Source organism: Eptatretus burgeri, chromosome 14, assembly GCF_056783735.1.
Source record: "Eptatretus burgeri isolate ZD-2024b chromosome 14, Ebu_testis_v1, whole genome shotgun sequence".
In the NCBI taxonomy this organism is placed as follows: Eukaryota; Metazoa; Chordata; class Myxini; order Myxiniformes; family Myxinidae; genus Eptatretus; species Eptatretus burgeri.
In genome coordinates this window covers 59774329-59802319 of record NC_140974.1, presented here as the reverse complement: position 1 = coordinate 59802319, position 27991 = coordinate 59774329, and the positions used below count along the sequence as shown (strand labels likewise).

The 27991-nt window shown below is 45.4% G+C and overlaps 1 protein-coding gene across 10 annotated transcripts in view; it reads left to right on the top strand.

The window, feature by feature from the left end:
* COL27A1 (collagen type XXVII alpha 1 chain) overlaps positions 1–27991 on the top strand; it is a 216149-nt gene that overhangs the window by 118601 nt on the left and 69557 nt on the right. For 9 of the 10 annotated variants that reach the window (XR_015051287.1, XR_015051288.1, XM_085855093.1 and 6 more), the window contains 6 exons: positions 3358–3411; positions 3994–4047; positions 5547–5600; positions 6662–6706; positions 18247–18291; positions 20910–20963. Coding sequence is in view for 8 of the 10 variants with exons in the window: in XM_085855093.1 (XP_085711219.1) it covers positions 3358–3411; positions 3994–4047; positions 5547–5600; positions 6662–6706; positions 18247–18291; positions 20910–20963 (306 nt within the window). In the remaining 2 variants the exon portion in view is untranslated. The remainder of the gene's footprint in view (positions 1–3357; positions 3412–3993; positions 4048–5546; positions 5601–6661; positions 6707–18246; positions 18292–20909; positions 20964–27991) is intronic. The other variant, XM_085855095.1, reaches the window with a different exon arrangement.

Here is a 27991-nt window from a genome sequence, read left to right as displayed (position 1 = left end):
GTCTGAACTCTACTTTGGTACTGAGAGTGCTGTGAGATGTGGTGGTACCATCTCTGACTTATTTCCAGTTGTTACTGGAGTTCGGCAGGGGTATGCACTGGCCCCCACACTTTTCAGCACTTGTATGGACTGGATTATTGGGAGAATGTCGGAGAGATCAAGTTGCGGTGCATCGTTTGAGAATGTCAAGATCTCTGACCTTGATTTCGCAGATGATGCAGTCATCTTTGCGGAGACTATAGATATCCTTTTGGGGGAGTCGAAAGTGCTGGGGAGGTGCTGAATGAGGAGTCGAAGCTGCTGGGTTTATGGGTTTCCTGGATCAAAACAAAGATCCAGGCTTTCAATGACATCTTGGATGCTGCTGTCCTGTCTGTGCCTGTTTGTGGTGAGGATGTTGAGGTCACGGAGAGATTCACTTACCTTGGCAATAATATTCATGTCTCTGCTGGCTGTGAGTCAGAGGTCAATAGACGTCTGGGTCGGGCCTGGGGAATCATGGATTCACTGGATAATGGGGTGTGGCGCTGCCGGTACCTGTGCGGGAGGACAAAAGTCCGAGTCTTCATGTCCTTGGTGCTTCCCATCTTGCTCTATGGATGTGAGACTTGGACTCTGACCAAGGATCTGAGACGGAGACTTAATTTCTTTGGTATCAGGTCTCTTCGGAGAATCCTTGGCTATCGCTGGTCGGACTTTGTGTCCAATGAGCGGTTGCTGAGGGAGACTCAAATGAGATTTGTAACCTGCATACTCCGTGAGCGTCAGCTGTGGCTGTATGGACATGTGGCTCGCTTACCTGACGCTGATCCTGCTCACTAGATTCTTTCAGCGAGGGAGTCTTGTGAGTAGAGGAGGCCAATGGGCCGATCACGTGCCTCGTGGTTGCAGCAGGTTGATTGGCATCTCAAGGAGATGGGGATGGGCTTGGCATCTGCCTGGGGGATGGCCAGACGGAGGCCCCTGGAGTACTGGCGGAAAGTGGATGCAGCGATGCGCTGTTCTGGCACATGCTCCCATACTTGACCTGATAGGGGATGCCATACTCACAATTAAGCGGAAGAAACAGCTATCACTCGAAACTGTAAGACCATCTCTACCGAGCTACCAGCATATTTACACGGATGATTTGAGCGGTGAATCAAACACTTGTTGCCATTGCCCGGCAGTTACCACAAGAGCACCTGAAAATAATTATCTCTGATTAACACAAATTTCTGCTAATCAAATGAGCCACCATCTATTTATAGTGGAGAGAAAGTATGTATGTATGTATCATCATCAACTCCTCTGAGAAGATGTGATCAAGGATGCTAAAACTTTCAGGGTACCCACCCCCCACCATTCACCTCCCATCCCCAGCACCATTCCTCCCTCCGCAATCCCCCATCAACCATCACCCCCACAATACACACCACCACCCCACCATCCCGCCACAATTCCCCATAATACTCACCACCATCCCACCCCTCCTCCACAAACCCCCACAATCCCCCATCAACCCTCACCCCCACAATACACACCACCATCCCACCCCCTCCTCCATCTCCCCACAATCCCCCATCAACCCTCACCCCCACAATACACACCACCATCCCACCCCCTCCCCCATCCCACCACAATCCCCCATCAACCCTCACCCCCACAATACACACCACCATCCCACCCCTCCCCCATCCCCCCACAATCCCCCATCCCCCCACAATCCCCCATCAACCCCTACCCTCACAATGCCAACGACCATCCCACACTCCCAAGCACCACTCCCCTCTTCACTGGGGTAGGACTTCGACACCACACGGCATAAATACAGTATGAACACAGCATGATACCGCACAAACACGGCATGACACAGCACCACTACGGCATGAATACAACACAAACATGGCACAACACAGCACGAACACGATATGACACAGCACAAACACGGTACGACAGCCCCACAGCACGAATACCACACGACCACTGACATAAATGGTATCCTGGGAAAGTATGAAATGGGACGATCCCGTAACATACAAGACACCTGGTCAGCCTGCGACGGTAGGACAAAGCATTTTTCACCCATTTTGTCCATGGTGTCAAAATTTGCCTGGGTTGTTCCCATGCTGTCAGGCGATGACGTGTATTTCTGTTAGAGTAATGTAAATTATTTATCATTTGATACAAAATTCCTTATAAACTGTCAATTGAACAGAAAAACAAAACCTACCAATCTGTAGTGAACATACGACCAGCGTTTTCATCTTCATGAACACTTCGGCCATTTTCCTCTGAATTGCTCACTCAAGGCTCAAAATGATACGGCTTCACAATCCCCCCGAAAGAGTTTCCATCGCTAATTTTGTCAACATCTCACTGATCATGTTCAACATACTGAGAACCTTCAGTGTTGCTAATGACAGTGGAATCGGCATCGGAATCCGAGTTCAAAATGCACTGTTTCTCTATGTAAGCCGCCATTCGAATCAATGTGACTTCTAGATGTGGCATCGCTGGCAAAATCGACTCGTGCTTTTCACAATATTTTGTGTATAGCAAAAAAATTTCGATTAATTTTTTCTCCCCTTCAAATTAGACTGTGATAAATGATTTTCAATGGTTTCAGGGAAAAAAAAATGTGTTTGGGTTGCCCTAGTTTAAGGCAAAATATTTTTCTCACAAGTGCGTGAACATGCACTCAGTGCGCCCCCCACCCCTACCCCAGGGTGTGGATGGTGGAACAACCAACAGATATGTATTTTAGTTGCGAAATACGGCTTCACCTGATGAATAAGCGATAGTGGACAATTAAATTCCTGTATCCAGATTCGGATCTTCACCAAAATCCAATCAATTCGTCCTTGTCACACACCCAACATGTTCACCAAATTTCATCAGAATCCAAACTACATCTTTGATGAAAATTACGATCGGGATTTTAAAACGCCAGACCACTTGACAGCATGTGCATTAAATGTAGTAAGCCTGGTGTTGGCTTAGTGGTTAAGGCAGCTGGCTTGGGACCGTAGGGTCCTGAGTTTGAGCCCCTTGCCATTCAATTAACACCAGGTGGGATTGACTCAGCCTGTCATCCTTCTGAGGTTGGCAAAATGAGCCCCAGTGTACTGGGGTAACAACCATTTGGGGTAACCTGTGTTGGAGTGGTGACCCATCCAGGACTGTACTCCTTTCCATTGAAATACCTCAGCAGCCCTATTCACCTTTATGGCACAAAAGGAATGGTATTATCATTCCATTAAATGTGAATTGAACTTCATTCAAAAAGTGAATAATTTATGAGTGTAAGAAAATAATTGTTTGTGGACTTACTACTCAGCTTTTTACCTCATGCTCCCCCCCCTTTCTTATTTGCAGGGTCACTTTGGACCACCAGGAGATCAGGGGCTTTCAGGTCCATCCGGACCACCAGTGAGTGTGTTCTTTTGTGCACATAGACTATGAGATTAGATTATTTGGAGAATCTTGTGAGGAACCGAGGCTGTGCATCAATCTCTCATTTATTGTTTCCTGATGATATCTTAGTTGTTTCTCACCCATAGTTACGAGCTCTGTTAAACTCAACTTTAATTCACAACCTTGCTAGAGAAATCAACAGTTAAAGCATGAACTTATAAGTCTTTAACCAGGCTTGCAGTTACTTTTCCTGATAGTCATTTACTTAATTATACAAAATGAGTTTATAGATTATCATAAAGTTTATAGATCAGTTAGTGTCGGATGAATATAAAGTGCATTTTTAAAATAATCTTCAATCCCTGAATTAAATTTTATCCTCCAACAAATCAATCTGCTGGATAAACAAGTTTACTACTTTCCTCAAAGTAGGCCACAACAAACATTTGCTTTACCAAAGGTACTTGTTATAAAATAATGAACAATTGTTAATGCAGTACTTTATTGGTCATTATTGCAAGCACTGTTGACTATTATTGGTTTGTGCATGAACAATTAACTATGTTTTCCAATTGGAATGCTTCGGCCATTTCTCAGGGACCTCCCGGTGTGCCAGGAGGAAGAGGTAGCATTGGCACCAAGGGTCGGCGGGTGAGCCTGTGATCTGCTCTTATTTATTTCCTTTTTTTCAAGTGCCTGGTAAATACAAAAACAATAGGAATTACAGCCAACTTTTAAGTTTTTCCATAACATTTATAGAATAATCTGCATAATACCGAACATGTGCGGGGAATGGAGGTAGGTTGAGGGAGAGGTTGCGGGGAGGAGGGAGGGTGCAGGTGAACCCTGTGCTGAACCTAAGATGACAATACTGACTTGTAATCTATAATCAACAGCATTGGAGTAACAATTATACCTGGAAGTGTTTGCATCTCTATCCTTTTATGTTGTCATCTATATATTAAAAAGCCCAACAATTCTATTAAAATCAATTGTTAGAATGTCGTAGTCAGTCAAAGTTAAATGTAACCACCAATGTTCAGGAAATCTTCAACCAGCAACATGCAAACTGGATGGACAGGCTTTGCCTGCGATCACAAGTGGTTAAAAGCAGATATTCGGTAACAAATGCAGAAACTTGTAATTATTCGGCAAGTTAACTATAAGTTAGAAACAAGTGTTTGACGGAGTTAGCAACTATTGCAGCATGCACACCTTCTTAATATACAAGTTGTGAGCACTGCTCTTTGCTAAAGACACCGTGGGATCTTTGACATCCACCAACTAATGTCAGCAGATGGGACGCCCAGTTTAATGTCCATCCGAGTGATGGCACACACATTGATGAATCGCCTTGCTTTCAAGGAAATGAGTTCATAATTTAGCATTTTTTAATGTTTAACAAGTTGAAGGACCTTGGTCTCACAGTATCATCAGGCAAGTGCTCAGATGGAAATACCAAACAGGGAAACCCAGAATGAAAGTGGATAGGGTAACACAGGAGGAATATGAAGATTCTGAGTGGACTAAACAGTTTCTTTATGCCAGTCACTTTATCAGTTCTTCATCTATAATTATAAATGTCGATCTGTCTGTCTGTTTGTCTGTGTGTTACATGTACTGTACACTTATACACCTCTGGATGGATTTGGAGCAAATTTGTCACAGAGATAAAAGGTTGTACCAGGCAGGTTTTAGCAGAGTTAGCGGCTCCTTCGGCTGCCGGGAAATCCCCAGGAAAATGATGGGGTATACTTCTCCACTGTTGTCATTGTTTTGAATAGGGCCACCTTTGGTGAAGTTGAGCGCTACAGGATATATTTAATTTCCCAAACAACTGCCCGACTCTAATCTTCTGTCGTTATTCTCACCACCACCATGGCTAGCTTTTCCCATCATTGGGGATGGGTACTTTTGCTAGTTTAAATATAAAATGTTTCCTCATTGAGCAAAGTTTTTTTCTGGTCACGGTTCATCATTCTTAACAATTTTGTGATTTGATGTTTTAACCGAAATATGATCACAATGCCTGTAAATTGTCTTTCTTACCTCATTGTCTTTCATACATGATTTATCTTCATACCCTCCTTCCTCCTCATACCTGAATCCTACCTCCTTCTTGACTAACGGTCCATCTCCTTCTTAAACAGGGTGCCAGGGGTGATGACGGGCTGCCTGGAGAATCGGGCATTAAAGGGTTAAAGGTAAATATTGTCGAAAATCAAGCAGGCTCCCGTGTTTCCTGCCTCAAATATGTTACAACTGCAAGTGCAAGACAATTTTCAAATGCTTATTTTATGGCAAGGGCAAGGATAGGTCCATGATTTGAACTATTCTGACACAGATCCAAGGTGGAGAACAAGAAATGTACACCCCCTTTTTCATCCTATACAGTACTTTGACAGCTTTAGTATCAAGTTAATTTAGAGGGTCATATTGAATACTGATTACATGAGTCTTTCCCTGCATCTCACCTGGTCTCCATATCTGTCCATTGCACCTTTGCACCACCTCACAAACCAGATACACCCCCAGACCTTTGTAGCCCCATTTTATGCTTTGTGACTTCATCACTTCTGATGGTTAGTAGGTTGCAGTGGGAGGATCAGGAGTGCTTCATCCCCCTGCTCTGCCCTTCCAAATGTTTTAGATCTGCTCGTGACGTTGAATACTTCTTCTTTGAGAACGCAATGAAATTTTCTGAATAAACTTCTTCCATAAAGAGATATGGGGCAAATTAATGGCTTTCAATTAGGAAAATATGATAATTGAAGGAAGTTAACTCAGAATGAAATTCACTCACCACTAAGCTTACGAGCCTGGGTTTGAATCCTGACCTTGCTATAAACTGTCATCCCAGTGTTTCACAGGCTGGGTGATTTATCAGTGTGAGTGCTGTCCCTCGGATGGACGTTAAACTGGACGTCCTGCCTGCCGGCATTAGTTGGGTGTTAAAAATCCCACGGTGTCCTTCGCAAAGAGTCGGTAAGCTATCACCGGCACTAGGTCCAAATTCCAAATTCCTGCCCTAACTATAGTTGAATGTCAGGCCGAGCCAGCCGGTTCGTGAAAGATTTGCGCCAAACTTCCCCCGGCCAACCCCAAAAGAACGTGGGTATAATTGTGGCTGTTAAAGAAAAAGAAGAACTAAGAATTAAATTGTAACTTTATAAGATGCAAAGGAAATTGCAATAATACTTACAGAAATGCACACAAGACAATCATCCTTAGCCTTCCTTTGTTCTTTACTTCCATCCTTACCAAGGGCCCACCAGGTGATGGAGGCGTATCTGGAAATGTTGGACCACCGGTAAGACATTCTTTTCAAAATATATGTACTTTAGTGTGATGTGGATGGTTTGTATTGGGACATCCACTCAAGCAACTATTCTTGGCCTAATTCGATATACTTCAAATGATGTGTAATTATTATGTTTACTTTCAAATTATATTTCAGCGGACAGGTTCAGCTACAAGTAGGGGAAACGGGTGTGTTGGTACTGCTTGTTTCAACACATTGGCACTTAATATCATTGGCCAAGAATAGCTGCTTGAGGGGGTGTCCTAATGCACCTTGTGCCACAATACACCCCAATTGCAATATGTATGTCCCACTTCGCCATAAATGGTCTCATTGTAATAGACAAAAAAAAACTTGTGTCTACTTCTTAATTTGGCTGTTTGTTTGCTTCTCATTGCTTTGATAATAATTTAACTAAAATCATCAAACTTGTCAGGTTAGGATATGTTTCCATGTGCAAGTCATTCCAAGAGTGTGCCGTGCATGATGCTGCATTAAGATGTAGAGGCACATGTAAATCTCGTGGCACATCCACGCTACCAACCCATTGTGGAACTCTGTGCCCCAATCGTCATGGCCTAAGCCACACTTTAACTTCCAACATCACCAAAAGCAATGACTTTGAATGGCGATTGGACTTAGTACTTCTATAGAATGCCAATTGTGTGTGCAGTATGCTTTATCACATTTATCTTGCAATATACTGTACATGGTGAACAAAAGGAATATGTGTGTATTAGATTCCTAAACTTTGTTTCATGACAAACTATATTTCCATCACTGCATACCTCACGTCAAATATATACGTATGTTTGTATGTATGTGTATATACAGTATATATATATATATATATATATATATATATATATATATATATATATATATATATATATATATATATATACACTGCATACACACACACACACACACACACACACACACACACATACAGCATCTACGATGTGTGTGTGTGTGTGTGTGTGTGTGTGTGTGTGTGTGTGTGTGTGTGTGTGTCTGTGTGTGTGTGTGTGTGTCTCCTCCATAACTCCAAAGCCATGAAACCTATCAGCCTGAACCTTTGCATGCATACTAAGGGAACTCCAAGGGAGTGTATGAGTGAAAATTGGATGTTTGGGTAAAACACCCCTTTTGAAAATAATTAACGGCCTTATTTAATTTTATCCTTTATCAGGCGCATCCTCGGCCACCTCGCTCTCCATGGGGTGTTAAGGTGCATCCTGGGTTACATCGCTGGGGTCTGAAGCTGCCATGTGTTTTTAGACTGCTCAACCATATCTTGACTTGGAACAGGCCACAACGATTTCTTGACGATCAAGTTTTTTTTTTCCAATTTCCTCACTCATATTATTGAATGTTTGATCATCCATCATAAGTATGAATCACTGGGTACATTGCAATGCTTATAAATGCCCGGAGACTCCAGCGTTTGTGGCTTTATTTCATTTCCGCACATGCCATAACCTCGAAAATCTCTGAAACTAAGCCAAATTTCAAATTTTTAGCTCCAGAATTGAACTTATCAGCAGTTCCCGCTGCTGAAAAAAGTGTTCATTTGTCCAATTTGGACATATTTTACATTTTTGCGTCTCCGGGAGGTGTGTGTTTAATATAACAGATGGGTGATGCTCATCACTTGCCAAGCCAGCTGTTGCTTATCAACCGTTTCATTGGAGTGCTTGCTTGAGTAGTTAAGCCACTTGCCGAGCGCTCTCCAAGTTGCCTGGTTCGTTTCGGTAAAAGTACCCATGCTTTCAATCTAGCATCGCTTGAACATACGTTTCCACCTTTGTTGGGCCCCGCGGTGCTGTGCAATGAGTGCCTCAGGAGGTGTCTCATCTGCTGAAAATATACAATTTTATTTTTACAGGACATCGTTTTGTTTAACCTTTTTGTGCGATTTGCTTTTGTAATCCACCCCTCACTTCGACATCGACACTTATATAAAATAAACAATAAGGTCCATCGACATCATGTTCGCCATGTTTGTTATAGCTGTGAAGGCATAGAGTATGGACTGACATTTTATGTTCTGTGCCTTGGTAGATATTTTAAATTGAATTTTGCTAATTTCCCACTTCAATTCCTCTTTCAAAGAACTCTGTTTCAAGGTAAATCTTTGTGTCTGTCGTTTTTATGTACTTTTTATGTGTGTGAATATTTGCACTTGTGAGTATGTATATAAACTATTACCACAACAGCACTTGGCACTGGTGTGTGTGTTGTTGTTATTGTTGGTTGTTATCTCAATATGCGGGTTTCAGAAGGTGGAACAGAGCCCTCCCAGATCTCAAAGTATCCGTGTGTGTTTTGTGTTTTGTGTGTTTTGTGTTGTGTGTTTTGTGTGTTGTGTGTTGTGTGTTGTGTGTTGTGTGTTTTGTGTTGTGTGGTGTGTGTGTGTGTGTGTGTGTGTGTGTGTGTGTGTGTGTGTGTGTGTGTGTGTGTGTGTGTGTGTGTGTGTGTGTGTGTGTGTGTGTGTTTGTGTGCATTATGTGAAAGTTGCTGTTCTTGCCTGCTATCTCCACATGTGGGTGGGCTTTAGGAAGTGAAACAGAAACCTACCAGGTCTCATGTACCTTTGGAAATTACCTTTCGACCCTTTAGCCTGCTGAGACCCCTTCAACATTTGAAGACCCTTTAAGATCCCAAAGAACCTTAATATCCTAAAGACCCAGAGCACCCAAAAGTCCCCAGAGACCCTGAAGACCCAGAGAACTCAAAAAACTCAGAAGACCCAAAATACACAGAGGACCAAAAACACCGCAATGACCCAAAAGACCCCGAAGGACTTCAAAAACCCCTAAGACCCTCTCGACCCTGAAGACTCTTTTTCCCTTGAAGATGCTCTACCTTTAGATCCCTTCACCCTTTCGACCTTTTATACCCTTTAGATCCTGAGAACCTTTAGACCTTTACACCCCTTAAATCCCTTTATACCCCTTAGAGCTTCATACCATTTAGACCCCTTACACCTTTCAAACAGATTAAACAGCTTGGACCCTTGGCCATTTCGAGCTTTAGACCACTTGGACCTTTTTAGATTACAAACAAATTGCAAATAAATAATATCATCAATATTACAAATATATTTGTGCAAAAGAAATGTTTATATTATGATTGGTGTAAGTCATGATAACACAGCAACTCATGTACAGTCATTATCCTCAGTTAAAACAAGCCTGTGCCTCTGTAATGACGTGTGGTGAGGCGAGCGTAACAAGCTGATCCATGCTTGTCTGGACATATAAAAATTGCCGCGTGGGGGGCTGACGGTGATTTCCCCAACAACAGGGTGAGAATGAGGCATGAGGGGAAAGGGGCCATGGCCCCTTCTTCCTGAAGTGATACGGTGATACGGTCATGGGAAGTACAACTTAATTTAACCGCATTGTCCTTATTTTTCATGAAGAGTTTGGCCTGCATCTTACCATCAGTTTCTGAAAAGATTTTTTCTATAAATTGCTTGAATATATATATATATATATATATATATATATATATATATATATAAATATATATATATATATATATATATATAAATATATAAAAATTATTATATAAATATATATATAAAAAAAATTATATATATATATTTTATATAATATATATATAAAAAATATATATTTTTTTTTTTGTATACACTGTCGAGCTCCAATGAGAGCTAATACACAGAAAGGCACAACAAAGGGAGCAGGAGACAATAGGGGCAGGAGAGGGAAGGAAAAAAAACCCAGTGGGGAGCAGAGACATGAGGAGATCTGTGAAAGGGAGAGGCATGGGGCGGGGTACACCGTACACGGGGTAAACAAGATGGATACCACAAGGGCTTTCAGGTCCTTACACAACAGGGACTTTCAGGAAGGAAAGCAGGGATTTTGAAGGATGTGGGTTTGGGGCGGATTAGCAGGGGTAGAAAAGATCATGGTTTTGGATGGGGGAAGATAAGAGATGGGGTGAACAGCTGTTTTGAAGACCTGCACAGAAGAGTGGGATTGAAGAGAATGTGGCAATTTGTTCCAAAGGTGGTAAAAAGAGGAATGAAAGAGTGAAGGTGAGCAGTGATTCTTGATTTTAGTAGTTTTACCAGAAGGGGGTTGCTGGTGGATTTGAGTGCCCTGCGGAAATATGGGGGGTACATATCTATGTATGGGGGGTAAATATGGGGGGTAAATATGGGGGGTACATATGGAGCAGGGGGGGGAGAGGCCAGAGAGGAGATGGTAGAAGACAGAAAGACCACTGACCTGCCTGCGGTGAGAGAGTGAGAGACCCAAAGACTCAGCCTCATCACAGGAGATACCAATTTGAGGTGAAATCCCCCTTTTCAGCCTCTTTTAAGCGGCGGATCCGAATGGGGGTGCACAACCCAATGAGAACTTACTGTTCTGATGTATCATATCAAATTTAGTCCATATTGGTCATGTAGTTTGTGAGGAAAATATGTTTTAGTTAATATATGGGATTCGGAGAGGGAGGCCATGGCCCCCTTTCCAGGGGAGATATGGCCATGAGGAACACAACTTAAGGTTAGGGCATGGTCACGATGCTGCATGGCCAGTTTGGTCTGGATCCGGTTGTCGGTTTCTGAGAAGATTTTTGAATGAAATTCCAATATTTGTGACAAAACCTCCCCTTTAGCCCCCCTTTGAATGGGCGGATCTGGATGGGGAGCACAACCCCAAAAGACCTTTCTGTCCTGATGCATTGTACCAAGTTTGGTCTGTATCGCTGACATCGTGGAGAAGATGTTTCAGTGAAAATGAAAGATTCGGGGAGGGGCCAATGGCCCCCTTTCTGGGGGAGATTTAACCATGAGAAGCACAATTTAAGGTTTGGGCATGGTCCCAATGCCTCGTGGCGAGTTTGGTTTGAATCTGTCTAGCGGTTTCTGAGAAAAATATTTTTGAATAAAACTCAAATATTTTGGGTAAACCCCCCCTACCCCCCCTTACATCCCCTTTAAAGGGGGCACATCCGGATTGGGAGCACAAGCCAATGAGACCTGGCTGTCCTGAAGCATCATTCCAAATTTGGTCCATATCGGCCACGTAGTTTTTGAGAAGATGTTTTCGTCAAATGTCAATGCGGTACGAACGTACATACATACAGTACATACTGATGGATGGATGGCTGGACACCGAGACCCACTTTATGAGCTTATTTCAGAGACATAACCTAAAAACGAAAAACACGATGAAGCTGAGAGTGAAGCCGCCCATAAAGCCGCGTGACTATATGTCTTTTAATTATGTACTTTTTAAACCTCAGTTGCACCTGACTATACGTACGGCTGCTGTATTAATTACGTACTATTGGAATGTCCCGTTAAACCTTTCAACCCTTCAGACTGATGAGACCCCTTAGACCTTTGAAGACCCTTAAGACCTGTAAGACCCCCGAAAGACCCATAAGACCCCTAAGATCCTGAAGATCCTTTAGACCTCAAAGACTCTTAAGACCCCTAAGGGTCTTAAAACCACCTAAGATCCTTCAAAACCCCTAAAGACCACCAAGTCCCTTGAGACCCCCAAGACCCTTAAGACCCCTAAGGCCCTTCAGACCTATAATACCATTAAAACCACCAAGAACCTGAAGGCCCACCAAGGCTCTTAACACCCCCCAAATACTCTTCACACCCCCAAAACCCTTAAGACCCCAAATATCCTTAAGTCCCCCAAGATCCCAAGACCCCTAAGATCTTTAAGATCCCAAGAACCTCAAGACCCCCACACCCCAAAACCCTTAAGACCCCAAGATCCTTAATACCCCTACGATCCCCTATACTCCTAAAGATCCCTAAGACCTTAACACCATTTAGACCCTTACACCCTTCAGACATGTTAGCTTGGATCCTTGGCCATTTAGAGCTTTAGACTTAGACCCTTTTTACATGCTTAAGAGATTAGACCCTTTCGACCCCTTAGATCATAACTACTATTGGAACGTATCCTTTTGACCTTGAGACAATCTAGAACCTTTTTAGCGCACACCACGCAAACATCTATAGCCTTCTTGCAAAACACAGACTATAATTTTTTAAGCAAGTAATGCACAAACTTGACCCACCCAGGGGGTGGGTACTCTGCTAGCTATGGATGAAATCGGGAGAAAAGAAAGAACAGGCCGATCTATCAAAATATGGAACAGATCTGGCATTCAAAAGACACAAGAAAAGGAATGAAAGCTGACGCAAACAACTTATGTACAAAGGAAATATATAAACTGCTATGACGTCGACAATTCCAGATTCACCCAACGAAGGGAAGAGGTCATGACTTTCGGCAGGCACAAGCTAGTCTTGGGCTGGTGTCATGGAGATTGGTGTGAAACAGAGCAAAATCAAGTTTGGAGCAGAAGTATGCCGCGGAAACCAGGATACAAGGGAGTGGCAATGAGAAGCGATGTCTCCGTGACTCTCCAAAATGGTCCTTTTTGTGGGGAGCGATGAAAACAGAGAGATGTTGTTCTCTTTGGTCTCAAATGCAATCAGCCAGGCGCATGCAGGAACACAGCATTTTCCTCCTCTGGAACTGCTTCAGAGGTGGCGCGTCCCGTTATTGGCCGCTCGCTGTCTGTGGGAATCATCTTCTGGGCCATCCCATCCTATGGGGCGGCCCGTTTTAGAATTGCTCCGCCTTCAGCCAGAGCTCCACAGCTCACTTAACCACCATCAAGTCAAGTATGGAGCATGTGCCGGAGCAGTGCTTCGCAACATACACTTTCGGCCAGTACTCCATGGGCCTCTGTCTGGCCATCCCCCTGGCAGATGCCTTGCCCATCCCCATCTCCTTGAGATGCTGATCAACCTCCTGCAACCACAAAGTAGGGTAGCTGAAGAGTTTGTGAGCAGGGTGAGTGGGGATTTGGGAGTCCTGGGTGCTTTGGGGAATCCTGAAGAGTTGTGGAGCACCTTTAAGACGACTATTCTTGATGTTACAAGATATGAAGACTATGGTGGTGGCATACCATAAAGACCAATCACCATGACCTTTCCTGGGAAAGTCACATTTCCAACCTCGCCTCCAAAGCCAGTCGCCGACTGGGAATCCTTCGTCGTGCAAAGTCCTTCCTCGGCCCTCTTGAGCTCCTGACCACTTACAAAGCTTTTGTCCATAGCCTGATGGAGTACTGCTCTCCCTTCTGGGCTGGTGTTCCTGCCTCCCACCTTTCTCGGCTTCACGCTGTAGAAACCAGGGCATTTCGGATCATCGGCATCTCCCGCAATGAGGCTGAGTCTTTGGGCCTCTCACTCAATCACCGCAGGTTGGTCGGTGGTCTTTCTGTCTTCTACCGTCTCCTCTCCAGCCTTGCCCCCCCTCCCCTGCTCTCTCTGCGATTTGTCCCCACCACATTTCCACAGGGCGCTCAAGGTCCGCCAACAACCACCTTCTGGTAAAACTACCAAAATCACGAATCACTGCTCACCTTCACTCTTTCATTCCTCTTTTTTCCCGCCTTTGGAATAAACTCCCTCACTCTATTCTTTCCCATTCTTCCCTCCAGGCTTTCAAAACAGCTGTTCACCACCACCTCTTATCATCCCCCATCCAAATCCTCGATCTTTTCTACCCCCGATAATCCACCCAAGCCCACTTCCTTCAATTCCCCTGCTTTCTTTCCTGAAAGTCCCTGTAATGTTCATCTTCTCTTCCCCATGTTCCCCATCCCTATCCCTTCCACAGATCTCCTAATGTGTCTGTTCCCCACTGTTTTGTCCCTACCACTCCCGTCCCTCTTGTCTCATGCCCCCTTGCTGTGCATTGTGTTCGCTCTCATACGAGCCTCGACAAGGTATACAAAAAAAAAAACACATGGTCGGCCCATTGACCTCCTCCACTTATGAGGCTCACTCGCTGAAGGAATCTGGTGAGCAGGATTAGCATCAGAAAAACAAGCCACATGTCCATCCATCTGCAGCTGACGCTCATGGACTATATAGGTAACAAATCTCATTTGAGTCTCTCTTAGCAACTGCTCATTCGACATAAAATCTGACCAGCGATAGCCAAGGATTCTCTGAAGAGACCTGGTACAGAAGGAGTTAAGTCACCATCTCAGACCCCTGGTTAGTGTCCAGGTCTCACATCCGTAGAGCAAGACTGGAAGCACCAAGGACATGAAGACGTGAACTTTCATCCTTCTGCACAGGTACTGACAGTGCCGCACCCAATGATCCAGTGTATCCATGACTCCCCAGGCCCAATGCAGACATCAATTGAACTCTGGCTCACAGCCAGCGGAGACATGAATATCACTGCCAAGGTAAGTTAATCTCTCCGTGACCTCAACATCCTCACCACAAACAGGTACAGACAAGACAGCAGCATCCAAAATGTCATTGAAAGCCTGGATCTTAGTTTTGACCCAGGAAACCCGTAATCCCAGCGGCTCTGACTCCTCATTCAACACCTCAAGGCCCCCAAAAGGATGTCTGGAGTCTCCGCAAGGATGACTGCATCATCTGCGAAATCATGGTCAGAGATCTTGACATTCCCAAACGATGCAACACATCTTTATCTCTCTGACATCCTCCCCAGAATCCAGTCCATGCAAGTGCTGACAAGTGGGGGATCAGTACACACCCCTGACAAACTCCAACAACCGGAAATACGTCAGAGATGGAATCACCACATCTCACCGCATTTTCAGTACCAGAGTATAGTTCAGACATCAAATCGATCAGTTTTGGAGGCACACCATAAAGACGAAGAATCCTCCAAGGTGCATCCCAATTCACTGAATCAAATGCTATGCAGAGATCAACATAGGCTGCAAGCAGCCCCTGCCGAAACACTCATCTGCATTCGGTAAGGATCCAAAGAGCAAGGATACGGTCTATCATTCACCTCTTTAGTGTAAAGCCTGACTGCTCAGGACGCTGGTGCGAAAGAAGATGGTGGTGACCCCTATCAAAAGTTGCCTGAGCAAAGACCTTGCCCGGCACTGAGAGCAGCGTCACCCATCAGTAGTTCTTGCAGTCCTGGCGAACACCCTTCCCTTTCTGGAGAGGGACAATAAGGCCCCTCTTTCAGTCACTTTGGTTGATGCCTGTGTTCCAAGCAGAGCACAGAACTGCATGCAACAACAGGAGTACAGCATTTCCACCAGCCTTGAGAAATTCAGCATGGATGCCACTGAACCCAGGAGCTTTGCCCCATTTCAACCAGTTCACCGCAGGCTGTGTTTCCACAAACGAAGGTGGATCACAGTTGATTGGAGGGTCAGCAATAGTGATTGTAACACCCCTGATATCTAACTCAACAGCTGGTGGATTAGCCTGGTGCAGCCGCTCAAAGTAACTGGCCCAGCGGACCTTCACCTCGGACTCCTCTGTCAAGAACCCACCACCCTCCTCTCTAACTGCAGAATACAAAGGGACGGGCTTAGAGGAATGCAATGCATGAATTCCCCTATAAACAGGGCAAGAATCACTTGACCACAGGTGATGCTCTACCCTCTCACAGATTCTTTGCACTTTGGCCTCCTTGTACACCCTCAGTGCATGTACAGTGTCATGCCTCAACTCCCTGAACAGCTCAACTCTGCCAATAAGCCTAGCCCTGTGACACAGGTAGTAGTCTTCATCCTTTGTAAGATCAAGAATAGTAGTCTTAAAGGTGCTCCACAACTCTTCAGGATTCGCTAAAGCACCCAGAACCCCCAAATCCCCACTCACCCTGCTCACTAACTCTTCAGCTACCCTCTCATCTTTTTGCTTGGATCGTACCATTCTCCTGGATTTAAGCTGCAACTTCAGAGTTGCTACAACAATCCTGTGGTCATTGTTAAGGAACTCAGCACTCCCGTCGACCCTGCAGTTCTGGATCATCCTCCAGCGACCGTCATCGAGCACATGGACAATCTCCTTTGCCACACCACCAGCATTGGAATACCAAGTCCAGTGATGAGCCTGTGGGCGCTGAAACCATGAATCAGCCACCCAAAGTCCACAACTTCTTGCAAAGTCAACGAACTTCGTGCTATTCTGCTTCACAGTTCCAGATCCATTGGGACCAACACACGTTTCATAACCATCCCAATCAGTGCCAGTTGATGCATTGCAATCCCCCAAGACTATAAGAGTATCTCACCTGGGGCACTGATCAACCACAGACTCAAGCATGGCATAGACTGCGTCCTTCAGGGTGAGATCACTTGCCTCAGTCGGAGCATATCCAGAGAATAGGGAAACGACACCCAAGGAGTGACGAATCCTTCATCTCATAATATGCTCATTGACCGGTGTTACCTCAATTATCAATGGAGTCAGCTTGCTGAACACAGCTGCAGCAACACCTTGGGCACAGTAACCATCAGAGTGACCAGACCAATAGTACGTGAAACCACCCACCATGATCTCAGCACTATCCGGTCTCTGAACCTCAGAGAGCGCTCTAATACCAATGTTCAAACGCTGAAGCTCAGATGATAATGGAGACAAGTGATCATCCTCTCTTAGGGATAGGACATTCCAGGTACCCAGCCGAAGGAACCACCTCAGGTTAACCCAGGGAGACCGCCGTCTGGTGGATGACACCTCAGCACTTCTCCGTTATACACCACTGCAATCTGACCCAGGAAGTTTACCCCGTGCTTTTCCTCCTATCATCAAGGAATGGCGGTCCCAAAGGCTTTGCCCTAATCCTGTCATCTGGTGAGCTGCCCTGGAAGGGCAGCAGCACATGAGGGAGTCCCACGGAGTGGGTTTTCAGTTTACTTTGCACTTGTGGGTTTTGCGTAACGAAGTGTTTTATGGTGGCCAGAGTGCAATTCCTGCCACCAACCTCCTAAAAAATGTAACCCAACTGCAGGAGGACATCCACAGACACAGTTGGGCACGAGATATGGATGGCCGTTGGCTCACAAGGAGCTCCTCCGCCCTTTGACAGGTTTTGTTTTTAATCCTGCTGCGTGTCCATATCCATACACCCCCCTCACCAGGAAACCTGATGGGGGAGACGGTTTAGTCACCGCCGACCCGACCATGAAACAGGTTAGTACAGGTTTACATGGTGCCTGTTGCAAATCACAGATCTAATCTGGCCTGACGTGACAATTTCCGCCATGGCTTGCGATCTGTCAGCCAAACAGTTCATGATGGTGTCCCATTTAAAGAGCGATGCATTTTCCATGTGCCTTTTTGTGCCAAAATCCTCCATGTTGCCTCATCTCCACAGGAGGTTTTACACAGCACAACCTTACTCTTTTCTGCTCTAAGGTTGACAATCACTGTGTCCTCAGTGCACGTTTTACCATGCAAATTAACTCTTGACAGATACTTAATACAAGAGTAACTCTACCCTCATTGATCACATGGTCCACACGATACATAACACGATGTATCTATGGATCCCTCCCTCCCTCCACCCCCTTCCTTCCTCCCCCACCCCCACCCCCTGACCACAAACAATACCACAATGTGAACTGTAGTGTTTGTTAAACCTATAGTACTTGTTTGACTGGTATCTGGTGATAGAGTCAGGTTGAAGTTTGCAGGTGAGAGACTGTGCTAATGTGCCTTTGTAATGCAGGGGCAGGATGGTGCAGAGGGTGACATGGGAGAGGAGGGATTCCCAGTAAGTCTTCACTTGAATACCATTTGCCTTTCACACACTGGTTTGTTTTATTGTTCTATGCACTTGTTTTGGCTCACAGAAAACTTCAGCATGAAATATTTGACAACAAAATGTTGAAATATACTTTGCAAAGATGAGTATTTGAACTTAGGCATCACTGCCAGGATGGATCCTAAGCCGACTCTTTTTCACACAAAGGCAAACAGTTTCATGCACAGATTTATCCCCTCTCGTCTTCAGTTGTCCTACCCTCCCTCCTGCTCATTGTACACTGAAGCTTGTAGTGAGACAGTTGTCCTGGAACAACTTGCCTTTCCCTCAAGGAAAGCAAATCCAACTGAGGATAATCTCGGTTCCTTCCATAAAGCTCGGAACAAGTGTGTGTCTACCCTCAGGAGAGCCAGAAAACATCATCTTTCTAATCTCAAGTCTGAACTCTTAAACCTTTCGACTCCTCCAAATCCTGGTGGCGTCTAGTTAAATCTGTTTCTGGTGTATGTTCCCCCTCCATCTCCTCCCTTACTTCAAATGGCCACACAGCTGACACCACACATGAAAAGGCTGAATGCCTAAACTCGGTGTTTGCATCTAAATCTTGTGTCCGAAACCCATTGCTTTCTGCACCCACCTTACCCAGTCACACCCAGCTGTCCAGGGACTCTATGTCCTTTTATTTTATCCTGACAAAGTGGAGAGCTTGCTGTCAAACCTCGACTCAGATTCTGCAACCGGTCCAGCCGGCATCAGTCCACGTGTCCGAAAAACCTGCTCTTCTGCTCTTGCTCACCCTCTCTCTCTGTTCTATTCACCCTCTCATTTGCTCAATGTCATCCGCCGTCTGCTTGGAAATCAGCAAACATTACTGCTCTGCATAAAAAAGGTGCAAAAACAGATCCCTGCAACTTCAGACAAATCAGCCTTCTCGCAATCATCGGCAAGATTATGGAACCAATCATTGCTTCCGACATTAAATCCTTCCTCTTCTCCAATTGCTTGATTTCTGATCATCAATTCAGATTCAGACCAGGTCACTCTACCTTGGATATGCTGCTTCTGTGCTCCCAACAATGGATGGAGGTCCTCAATGCCAGATATGAAATCAGAAACATCTCCCTCGACATATCGCGTGCTTTCAAAACGGTCTGGCACCCTGCCCTGCTCACCAAACTCTCTTCCTATGATATCCAAGGCCATCTCCACTCATGGCTTGCAGACTTCCTCTCCTGTAGCAGCCAACGTGTGGCCCCAAATGGAATTCTCTCATCCCCTCTTCCTATCCAGGCTGGAGTTCCTCAAGGCAGTGTTCTGGGCCCTGTTGTTTTTCTGGTTTTTATCAATGATCTCTCCAACTCTGGAAAATCCTCTTTATCCTCTTGCTGATGACTCCACCCTCTACCGTACCATATGTCATCCCTTGGAAGAGCAAGCAGCAGCTTCTTTGCTCTCTGCAGATCTGGATAAAATTACAAACTGGTCCAACACGTGGAACATTGTCTTTCAATCCTGACAAATCTAACACTCTCACTTTGTCTCTCTGAAAGAACCGTCTGGACCCCCCCCCCCCCATCTACTTTCCCAACAACCCTCTTGAAGAAGTCCTTTCATTCAAGCTTCTGGGTCTCACTATCTGCCATGATCTTTCCTGAGAAAGCCATATTTCAAAACTGGCCTCCAAAGCCAGTCGCCGACTGAGCATCCTCCATCGTGCACAGAACTTCCTCAGCCCACCTGAGCTCCTGACCACATTAAAAGCATTCATCTGCAGCCTGATGGAGTACTACTCTCCCCTGTGAGCTGGTGCTCCCATCTCTCACTTTTCTTGGCCTCACGCTGTAGAAACCAAGGCATTTAGGATCATTGGTATCTTCAGCGATGAGGCTGAGTCTTTGGGCCTCTCACTCTCTCACCGTATTCAGGTCAGTGGTCTTTCTGTCTTTTCCCATCTCCTCTCTGGTCTCGCCGCCCCTTCCCCGCTCTGTCTGCGATCTATCCCCCCATTGTTTTTGCAGGGAGCTCAAGGTCCGTCAGCAACCCCCTTCTGATAAACTACTAAAATCATGACTCACTGCTCACCTTCACTCTTTCATTCCTCTTTTTCCCGCCTTTGGAACAAACTCCCACACTCTCTTCAATCCCACTCTTTCCTCCAGGACTTCAAAACAGCTGTTCACCACCACCTCTTATCTTCCACCATCCTAAACCATGATCTTTTCTACCCCCGTTAATCCACCCCAAACCCACCTCCTTCAAATTTCCTGCTTTCCTTCCCGAAAGTTCCCTGTCGTGTAAGGTCCTGAAAGTCCCTGTGGTGTCCATGTTGTTTACCCTGTGTACCCTGCCCCATCCCTCTCCCTTCCACAGATCTCCTAATGTCTGTTTCCCACTGTTTTGTCCATACCTCTCCCACCCCTCTTGTCTCCTGCCGCACTTGTTGTGCGTTCTGTGTGTTTGTTCTCATACGAGCCTCAACAATGTATACAAAAAAATACAATAAACATCAGTTATAGTTGGGTTGACATTTACTGCATTGCTCAGTAAAAATCATAACACACTTAATTATGCTGATAACCTGGTCACACCCTGCAGGCCCTGTCATTGCCACTGTGTGTTGGGTGCAGGGTATTATAGGACCTCCAGGACCACCTGGTTTAAAAGGATTTCCCGGACCACCTGTGAGTTACTTTCTTCCCTCTCTTCAACTTCCTATTCACAATGTTCATTATTTTTCCTCTTTCTGCTTCTCCCTCAGTTTCACCAATTAGTTCTTACTTTTCAGCATATTTCCTTTTAATCATCGATGTTCTCACTATTGAGATTGGAAGTGCAAGGTGAGATGGCATTGGGAGTTGTGGACCTGGAGAAGGCCAACGACACTGTCCTGAGAGAGATGGTGATGGCGACACTGAGATGGATGGGAGCTCCAGATGCAGAAGTTAGGTTGGTGGAAAGGATGTACAAGGGAATGCAAAGAAGAGTCTTGGTTGGTCCTGGGATGTCTGAGGAGTTCAGTGTGAACATTGGTTTGAGGCAGCGAAGTTCTCTCAGCCCACTCATGTTTATCATGGTGATGGAGTTGATAAGGAGGAAGGTGAGCTTGAGTAGTATGGGGAGGATGCTGTATGCAGATGATTTGGTTGTTGTGATGGCGAGTGTGAAGGAGATGCAGGAATTACTGGGGGAGTGGAAGGATGCATTTGGGAAGCTTGGGCTGAGGATGAGTCTGGAGAAGACTGTGGTGATGTGGGTCTGGCAGCAGACAAAAAATGAATATCAGGTTAGAAGGGAAGGAAATCAGGCAGGGAAATAAGTTTGAGTATCTCAGAGGAACAGTGATCGGAGATGGTAAGTCTGAAGCAGAGGTGCGGAGGAGGATTCAGATGGGTCCGAACGTGTGGATAAGAGTGGAGGGAATAATGGTAAACAGCAAGATATCAAGAAAAGTAAAAGGATAGGTAGGTTAGGTGTGGGAGCATGCGCGGAGGCAGTGTGTCACTGCGTCCACTTTCCATCGGTACTCCAGGGGCCTCCGCCCGGCCATCCCCCAGGCAGATGACTGGCCCATCCCCATTTCCTTGAGATGCTGATCAACCAGCTGCAACCATGACACGCAGTCATCCCTTTGACCTTCACCAATCACGAGGCTTCCTCACTAAGAGAATCTGGTGAGCAGGATCAGCCTCAGAAAATCGAGCCACATGCCCATACAGCCGCAGCTGACGTTCATGGACTATCGAGGTTACAAATCTCATTTGAATCTCTCAGCAGCCACTCATTGCACGCAAAGTCTGACCAGTGATAGCCAAGGATTCTCCAAAGAGACCTTTAACTGAAGGAGTTAAGTCTTTGTCTCAGATACTTTGTCAGAGTCCAAGTCTCACATCCATAGAGCAAGACTGAAAGCACCAAGAACCTGAAGACTCGGACTTTCATACTCCTGAATAGACACCGACAGCACAACACCCCTGATCCAGTGAATCCATGACTCACCAGGCCAAACTCAGATGTCTATTGACCTCTGGCACACAACCTGCGGAGACATGAATATCACTGCCAAGGAAAGTGAATCTCTTTGGAACCTCAACATTCTCATCACAAATGGGTACAGACAAGAAGGTAGTATCCAAGATGTCATTGAAATCCTGGATCTTTGTTTTGACCCAGGAAACATGTAGTCCAAGTGGTGTTTCTACAAGGACATCCAGTGTTTCTGCAAGAATGAGATTATCATCTGCAAAATTAAGGTCAGAGATCTTGACATTCCCAAGCGATGCACCGCAGCTTGATCTCTCTGACATCTTCCACAGAATCTAGTCCATGCAAGCATTGAAGAGTGTAGGGGCCAATACACACCCCTGAAGAACTCCAGTAACAACTGGAAATAAGTTGGTGATGGAACCACCACACCTCACAGCACTCTCAGGACCAGATTATAGTTCAGAAATCAGATCGATCAACTTTGGTGGCACTCCGCAAAGACCAAGAATCCTCCAGAAGACTGGGAATCCTCACTGAATCAAATGCTTTGTGGGGATCAACAAAGGTTGCAAGCAGCCTCTGCCGAAACTCTTGTCTACTTTCAGTGAGGACCCAGAGGGCAAGGATATGGTCAATTGTTGATTATTTGGTGCAAATCCCGAATGCTTTGGGTGCTGGTGCTCGAGCAGGTGGTGGCAAGCCTCATGAAGAATTATCCGAGCAAAGACCTTGCCCAGCACTGAGAGGTGCGTCACCCCTCGGTTGTTGTTGCAGTCCTGGCAATCACCCATCCTTTTCCAGAGAGGGACAATGAGGCCCCTTTTCCAGTCAGTTGGGATGATGTCTGTGCTCCAAACAGAGCACAGAACTGCATGCAATGATACCAATGTAGCATTTCCACCAGCCTTGAGAAGTTCAGCATGGATGCTACAGATCCCTGGAGCTTTACTACCTTTCAAATGATTCACCACAGCCTGTGTTTCCACAAATGCAGGTGGTTCACAGTTGATTGGAGGTTTAGCAATGGAGATAATTATACCTCTGACATTCACCTCAACAGCTGGTGGTTCAGCCTGTGACAGCCGCTCAAAGTAACTGGCTCTAACAGCAGCACACCGAGGGGAAGGACTTGGAGGAATGCAATGCACTAATTCCTCTGTAAGCATGACTGGAATCACTCACCCATAGGTGATGCTCACCCTTCACAGATTGCTCACACATCGGCCTCCTTGTCCGCCCTCAGCACACCTTCAGTTTTACACCTCAACTCCCTGAACAGCTCAGCTTTGTCAGTAAGCCTGGCCCTGCGACTCTGAACAATGGTGTTCAGTGTCCCTTGGGAGACAAAGTTCCTCTTCTCCTGATGGTGGGTTCTAAGACATCTGCCAGCAACATCAAAGATGGTAGTGTTGAAGGCACTCCACGACTCTTCAGGATTCTGCACAGCACACAGACCCCCCAAATCCCCATTCGGCCTGTTTGCAAACTGCTCAGCTACACACTTATCCCTGAGCTTGTCAACGTCCAACCTAGGCTGGGATGGTAGCATTATCTTGGATTTAAGCTGCAAATTCAGAGATGCTACAACAAGCCTGTGGTCAGTATTGAGGAACTGGGTACTCCGGTAGACCCTGCAGTTCTGGATCATCCTCCAGCGACCATCAATGAGTGCATGGTCAATCAACCCTGCCACACCACCAGCGTTGGAATACCAAGTCCAGTGATGAGACTGGGCACTGAAACCATGAACCAGCCACCCAAAATCCACGACTTCTTGCAAAGTGAAGGAACTTAGTGGTTCTGCTTCACAGCTCCAGATGCATGGGGGACCAACACATGTCTCATAACCATCCCTATCAGTGCCAGTCGATGCATTGATATCTCCCTAGACTAGAAGGGTATCTCGTCTGGGGCACTGATCAACCATGAAGTCGAGCGTGGCATAACATGCCTCCTTCACAGTGAGATCACTCACCTCATTCGAAGCATATGGAGAGACCAGGAAAATGACATCCAAGGAGTGACGAATCCTCAGTCTCATAATATGCTCATTGACCGGTGTTACCTCAATTCTCATGGGAGTTAACTTGTTGGACACAGTTACAGCAAATCCTTGGGTGTGGTAACTATCAGAGTGACCTGACCAATAGTAGGTGTAACCACCCACCATGATGTCACTACTATACGGTCTCCGAACCTCAGAGAGTGTTGCAATACTGATGCTCAAACGTTGGCGCTCAGATGATAACAGAGACAGGTGATCATCCTCTCTTCAGGGTAGGACATTTCAGGCACCCACTCGAAGGGACCCCCTCAGGTTAAACCAAGGATACAACCATCTAGTGGATGAGACCTCAGCACCACTCCACCACACACCACCACAATCTGTCCAGGAAATTTACCTCATGCTTTTCCTACTATCATCAAGGAATGGGGGTTCCGAAGGCTTTGCCCCAATCCCATCATCGGGTGAGCTGCACTGCAAATGGCAGCAGCACAAGTGGTTCTCCCACAGAGTTGGTTTTCAGTTTTCTTTGTGTTTGTAGGTTTTGCGGAATAAAGTGTTTTTCGGTGGTCGGAGTGCTAATCCTGCCACCAACCTCCGAGAAAAAGTAAGCCAACTGCAGGAGGTTGTCCACAGACACTGTTGGGCACGAGATATGGATGGCTGTTGGCTTAAGGCCCAGTCACACCTTGACGTTTTAGCCAACGTATGCCGATTTTTGAATTTTTTTTCTAAAACGCTGGCACACGTTGAATACGTTATGGGTAAGTTTTGATAACATTGAGAGCACGCTGAAAAACACTGCCATACGTCGTTGTACGTTGGCTTTAAACGTTGTACTTTTCGGTTGTCCTCAAATTTTTTCATGCTTGAAATTTACGACGTATGCCGGCGTATGACTCACACGTTCCGCTACGCTGGCCACAAGTTGTATGCACGGTCTGCGATCGTTGACAGACGTCAACACATGCTACTTGTAAGTTAATCATAAGTTGAGACACGCCGAGGTAATGTTTAGCGTACCCGAAACTTATTTCTAACCTATGATTAACGTGTTGTTGGCACGTTACGCGATCGTTGCCACACATCGACAGACATTAATTTTAAGTTACTCATAGGCTGAAAGACGTCGGTATAATGGATCGTCCTTGCATCAGCGTCCACGGCCACGGCCAGGACACTTATTTGCAGCATTCTTCAAACTTTTCTTCGGCATGACGAGGATGTTCACACTTCGATGTCTAGCTTGGCTATGATTCCAATTGTCCATCGGCAGCGTCGATTTAAAATAGTCGAGTTTGAGTGTTTTAACACGTTCAGAAGAAACGCTTCAAATTTCCAAACCCCAGCGTCAAAAAACAAAGGCGAGTGACAGCAATTTAAATCGTTCATTGTAAACAATGAAAATAGCTGAGTGGTACCGTTTAAAAGTCGTTGAGTGTAAAAAAAAATCCAATTGTTGAGCGCAAGCGTCTACTTTCAATAGTGGAGATGCAGCCATTTAAATCGTTGAGTGGCAGCCTATGAATAGCAAACCCTACGTCACCGGCAAAGATAAACTGCCACACGATATGGATAAGTTAGGCTATCGTTGGGCATAGTTTGTGAACGCCGGCTTCACGATAATTAATTATTCGTTGGTATATCGTATCTATAAGTAATCAAAGCGCTCTATGCACATTATTAGTTCATTGTGCATTTGTCCAACCCGTTATGAATAGACGTAAATCGTAAAAACAAGCTATAGCTCATTGTTGAAAAAGCCCCATAAAAAATTTGGCGCGAAGAACTTCGAACAATGGTGAAAAGATGTCTCCTACCCGTGGACACGCGGACGCAAGGAGGATCCATCATAACCCACACCCTCCCCCTCACACTCACCTACTACTGCCAACATGAACAAACTACTACGAATACTAATACTAATACTGATACTGATACTGTTACTGCTGACATGGACATCAACTCAAAAAGGACTCGAAAACACTGTTGGGTTCCCCTTTTATGAGCAGCATTTTTATATACCAATTCCCAAAATCGCTGGGAACACGTCTTTATATGGCAGTTGTAAGCTAGAAACACGTTAATTTATTTTTTTTGTCGACCGGAAGACGTCATTGGAATACGTCTACATACGTCGATGTGTGTTGGGACTACGTAAAGAATTGGTTCAAAGCACGTCAAACATAAGTTAGAAATAAGTTTCGCGTAAAAAAGACATTACCGCGACGTGTTTCGACTTATGAGTAGCTTATAAGTAGCATTTGTGGACGTGTGTAAGCGTCCACATATCGTGTGTAAAACTTATCCCCATCGCATGCGGAACGTGTGTCATACGCCGAGTACGTCGTAAAATTTTGAACATGTTTAAAATTTCTTGACGTACTCTACTTACTATGACGTATGATAGCGTACTTTAGCGTTCTACTCACGTATACCAAACTTACTCATACCGTATTTGACGTGCCCCAACGTTTTAGACAGATTTTTCTTAGGTCGGCATACGCTGGCAAGATCGCCAAGGTGTGACCGCGATGTTGTCACTTCCATTTCTACGGCAGTTATGATTCGAATCGTTGTGCGTCAGCCTTTTAATAGGCTACGTCACGACATCGTCGGCGATGCGTGCAACGCGCTATGCCTAAGTTAGACTATCGTTGGGCATCGGTTGTGTAGGCCGACAACAGGTTCAGCATTCGTTGGTATAAGTTATCTATAACACAACGAAACGTTCTGTGACCGTTACCAATGCGTTATACATAAGACCAAGTCGCTATGAATACGTCCGAATCTTTAAAAAAAAAACATCAAAAGTTCAATGTAAGCCAGCGTTTTACATACATTTTAATACGTTGCCATCGCTGGCTAAAACGTCAAGGTGTGACCGGGCCTTTACAAGGAGCTTACAATCAAGTTTATATTGAAAAAAATGGGTGCTGAGGGGATTGAGAATATCTTCTCCTCCTCTTCCCTTTCTTTATAAGAGGTGAGGTTTTGTTTTTGACAGGTTTTGTTTTTCATCCTCGTTGGGTGTCCATACTCGTACACTCTCCTCACCAGGAAATCTGGTGGGGGAGACGGTTTCGTCGACGACAACCTGACCATGAAACAGATTAGTGCAGGTTTACATGGTGCATGGAGCAAGTCACAGATCTGACCTGACCTTAACTGACAATAATAATAAAGTAAGCCACAGATCTGATCTGGCCTCACCTGACAAAAAAGTGAAAGGGATGGTTCTGATGTCATGTGTGATGCTGGCCTACCTTTACAGTCTGGAGATGGTGACACTGACAGAGAGACAACAGAGGCTGCAGGTTTGTAAAAACAACTGGGTCAGGAGGATTGCAGGAGTGAAGAGGGTGGATAGAAGGACGATGGATGAACTGAGGGAGATTGGTGAAATCCCTGCTGAGGTGAGCTGGACACTTGGCACAGATGGGGGAAGAGAGAATGCATAAAGAGTGGATATGTCGAGGGAGCAAGGTAGGAGGAAAAGAGGTAGACCACAGTTGAGATGGGAGGCTTGTGTGAGGGGGGATATCCACAAGGTAGGGGTGGTTGGAGAGTGGAGAGAGTTTGCTGAGGACAGAGGGAGGTGGAGGAGTATCATCATCAAGGCAGGGCAGCAGCTTGTTGCTATCGGACCTCACCCCTTATAAAGAAAGGGAAGAGGAGGAGAGGATATTCTCAATCCCCTCAGCACCCATTTGTTTTTTC